Raw genomic sequence first — 4,261 nt, forward strand, 5'->3', positions numbered from 1 at the left:
CCTAGGATCTTGGACAATAATCAGGACACAATCTGTTGCTCTCTTCCCCTGTCCCAGACACGTGTGCCAATATTACAGCTGGACTCTCCATAGGAGACTTGCCGTTCTTGAATCTGGCCCGTGCCCTTCAGAAAGCTACAGCGAGTCACTTCCAAGCATCCTATGCAAGGGAGAGCAGAAAGTCTGATGCAGACCATTTTGCTGTTTGCGCTAGGAAAACAGAAGGCACAAAGCTAGTCAAATGAATCAATTCTGAGACAGACAACAGAGTGAGACCCTGGGCTGGGTTATTTTAGAGACACAACTTTTTCCTTGGAGCTTTTAGCAGAAGAGATTTGAAGATTTTCTTGAATGACTTTGTCTCTCTGGGGGCACTTAGAGAAAGCATTCAACTTCCAGAAACTTCTGCAAAGTAGCCTTTGTGTCTGAAGGAGGGTGCCTTGCCAATGGCTGGGCTTAGTGATGCCTTCAGGGACCTAGTGTATGGATCTGTGGATCCAACTCATCATGATAACATGTGAGGAGGGAAAATGCTTCCATAAGTAGAACCTGCTATCAGTGACTGTACTCTGGCCCTCTGCTTCTATGTGCCTCCTAAACAAATATATTTTCTCTATAAATATCATTCACTGTACCAGCTTTGTGTTCAGGACACATTTTCCTGAACCCATTCCCATCTTCCTCTGTACCCTTGCCACCAAATCACTATATTCATGAAAAGAAGAATCCAGTGGGAAAAAAAAAGATTTTTTTTTTTTTTGACACAGGGTCTTACTCTGTCATCCAGGTTGGAATGCAGTGGTGCCATCAGGGCTCACTGCAGCCTCTACCTCCCTGGGCTCAGGTGATCCTCCCTCCTCAGCCTACTGGGTAGCTGGGACCACAGGTGCACACCACCACGCTGACTAACTTTTGCATGTTGTCCACAGTAGTCTTGAACTCCTGAGCTCAAGTGATCCACATACCTGGGCCTCCCAAAGTGCTGGGATTACAGACATGAGCCACCATTCCTGGCCGAGATCTGGTCTTAACAATGTGGGGTAACTTGTGAGCTGAGGAAATAGTAAAAGCATTTTAGGAACTACCTCTTGTAATTACCCACATTCTAAAATTTTAAAACAAAAACTGCTACTAGCTGATGCTGTTAGCTAATTGTCAGACAACAGACAAACACACTGCAGCCAGAAAAATCCCCACTGAGTTTGGGCAGCTGATTTCTCTGGCATCAAATGAAAGCTTTAGCTATTGCCCCTGAGGCCTGGCTGAGCAAGCCCTGCACCCGAGCCCTCCCTCTGTGTGCCCCCCCCTTCCCCACCACTATGGGCCACAGCGGGTGTTAAGTGTGTGTGTGTGTGTTGGGGGGATGGGGGTTGAGAAGAATGCAGGCACCCTAGCTCACAATCTTAGGCAGCTACACACCCCACTCAGGACACCACACCAGCATGATTCATCCCACACCTCACAGACAGGGTGAACTCGGCCTCAATGGACAACAATTTGGAGGCATTGTTTACAAATTAATTTCCCCCTCTAAATAGGCTGTTATAAGAGTGGACCCTTCTGCTTGCCTAGCCTAGGCCCACCTGTCACTGGGACTTCCTAACCAGTGGTCACACTGTATTGATCTTTTTAATCCCCTCTCTTTGAAACACAGAGCCAGCTGATGTGGAGTTCCTCAAAAGAAAGACTCTCCCACTGCCCCTACCTCAACAGGTAGCTGCGGATCCGGGGCTAATTCCCTACTAAAAAGTCTTAATTGGCTTATGGGGAGCCTGAAAGATCTCCCTTGTGTTTACAAGGTGAAAGGAATGATAGATCCCAAATGCCCTAGTCTGTCTTTATCCGTTTCTTGGTGGAAATCAGGTGCGTTTTATTTTTTAATTGTTTTTGAAACAGGAACGGAGGCTTTGGAGGTGAGTGGGATAGTGTTTCACTTTAGTGGTTGAGCCAGCAGGGAAAAGCAAGAAAAGCCCCAGAGACACTAATATTAGGCAAGAAACTTGGCGACTTATTTTTAGTTTTTATTTACATGAAGCGTCTGCAGTACAAAAATGTAAACTTTGATAGCTCATAATAGAATAAACTCTTTATGTACAAAAATACATTTTCATATGAATGAAGCATCTTGAATAAATTAAAGTACTCTCCAGCCCTGTGCCTGAATAGCTAAGCAAGAGTCTCCAGTTCTTCCTAGAGCGAGCCTGCAGTGGTGGGGGTCGGGATCCATAATGCATGAAGCCCACTCCTTGTCTCTGCTTTTTAAGCCTTTTCATTGTATTGTCAGCCGGCTCAAACCGAATTTTCATGCTCGTTTTTCTTCATTAGAGTTCTACAAATTGTAAAATTGACTTTTCACCTCGTCTTCAGGGGCTGATCTGTCCCTTTTCTAAATCACACTGAAGTGGTGGCTGGGGTCAGTTCTGAGCCAGTCACAAAGGAGGTTTTGTGGAGTTCAGAAAGTGCAAAAGGAAAGGCCGTCTAGGGGCGGGCAGGAGGGGCGCTGGGCTGAGGGCCGGAGAAACAGACCAAGAGGCATCCGCCGCGAGGGTGCGGCGACCTAACAAGCGGCTCAGGTATCCCCGACTGCTTTAAAGCTCCCGCTTCCTCCCTCCGCCTGGAGAGGGGGTCCCGAGGCGGCAGCTGGGGCCCCATCTATTGCCTGCTGACTAGGGGAGGGGGAAAGTAACGGTGTCTACAAAGGGCCTAGTGGTAAGGGATGAAACAGGGCGTTGTGTGGAGCAAGTCTTTGGGCAGGCTTGGGAAGGAGAAAACAGGGTCGCCGGGGCGGTAGGTGAAGTCTTCGGAGGCGGCTGGGCTACTGGGGTCAGAGAGCGGGGAGGCGGCGGCGGCACCTGAGCCCCAGGACTCCGCGTCGCTGGCGGGGCTTGGGGGACCGGGCAGGCAGGGGACGCACTGCGGCGGCAGGAGGCGCTCCCGGGCACCGCCTCCGGGCAGCCCTTGATCCGCCAGGCGCAGTGTCTCGGCCAGAGCCCAGATGTAGTTGTAGGCGAAGCGCAGCGTCTCGATTTTGGTGAGCTTGGTGTCGTCGGGGAACGAGGGCAGCACGCTGCGCAGTGCGTCCAGGGCCGCGTTCAAGTTGTGCATGCGGTTGCGCTCGCGATCGTTGGCCTTGACGCGCCGGCTCCTGCGCAGCGAGTGCAGCAGCGCCTCGGAGCGGACCCGCGTCCGGCCGCGGCGCCGCCGCCTCTCCTGCTCGTCGTCCTGTGCCCCTGGAACCTCAGACGCCCGGGAGATATTGGGCGCGCCCCTGCGGGCCGGCGCGGGCGGCCCCGAAGCGGAGGCTGCCTGTTGGAGTCTGGCACAGTCTTCCTCGTCGGTGAGGAAGCCGGATAGGTCACTGCCGCTGCTGCTGGCGCAGTCGAGGTCGGAGATGCAGGTCTCAAGGGGGGCTGGCATCGTTGCGCTGTGCAGGACCGACGGACAGATAGAAAGGCGCTCAGAGCGCTGCAGCCCGGACTGAGGGCAGAGCCGCCAGGGCGCACTTACGTTCCCAACAGCCTGGGGTTGTTACTCTGTGCCAGTTGCGGGTGCGAGAGCCTGGAAGGGTGCAGGGGCGCACGGAGAACTTGGCCTGGCCTCCTCGCCTCGCCTGCAGGGGCCACGCGCCCGGCCGGTCTCCTGAGTGATGTCGCCGGCGATCAGATCAGCTCGTGTGAGCACCGAGTGTGGCACACGACTGGCCTCAGGACCCCTTAAGTACCCGGCGCAACAATGGGCGCCCCCCTCCCTTGCCACCTCCGCCCCCGCGGCAGCCCGGGTGAATGGAGCGAGGCGGCAGGTCATCCCCGTGCAGCGCCCGGGTATTTGCATAATTTATGCTCGCGGGAGGCCGCCATCGCCCCTCCCCCAACCCGGAGTGTGCCCGTAATTACCGCCGGCCAATCGGCGGCGTCGCGAGGCCCCAGGAGTCGGCTCGGGCTAAGCCGGCCAGGGCGTCTCTAGGCAGTGAACAGAGGCGGGGGCGGCGGGCGATTAGCGGCCGAGGCACGCTCCTCTTGGGGCGGGCTGGGCGCCCCTCGCTGGGGTGGGACGGGGAGGCGGGGCGCGAGCGCGAAAGTGTGAGCCGCCCAGTGAGTTGCGGAAACCTGGAGGGTACTTGGAGTTTGGGTTCGCATCCCCTCTCCAGCTGCTTAGTGGTCGTGTGACTTTGGACGAGTAATTTAACTTCCCTGAGCATTGCTTTCCCCACCTGTAAGATGAGACAAAAGTTTACCCTGTGGAGGATGATCAGATATAATGT

General features: G+C 54.6%; 1 protein-coding gene across 1 annotated transcript; it reads right to left on the reverse strand.

Moving 5' to 3' along the window:
• Positions 1-1,808: 1,808 nt before the first annotated feature.
• NEUROG1 (neurogenin 1) lies at positions 1,809-3,691 on the reverse strand. The gene has a single exon (XM_003829259.5). The coding sequence runs from the start codon at positions 3,415-3,417 to the stop codon at positions 2,704-2,706; it is 714 nt and encodes a 237-aa protein (XP_003829307.1). The 5' UTR covers positions 3,418-3,691; the 3' UTR covers positions 1,809-2,703.
• Positions 3,692-4,261: the final 570 nt, after the last annotated feature.

Source organism: Pan paniscus, chromosome 4 (genome assembly GCF_029289425.2).
Source record: "Pan paniscus chromosome 4, NHGRI_mPanPan1-v2.0_pri, whole genome shotgun sequence".
NCBI classification, from domain to species: domain Eukaryota; kingdom Metazoa; phylum Chordata; class Mammalia; order Primates; family Hominidae; genus Pan; species Pan paniscus.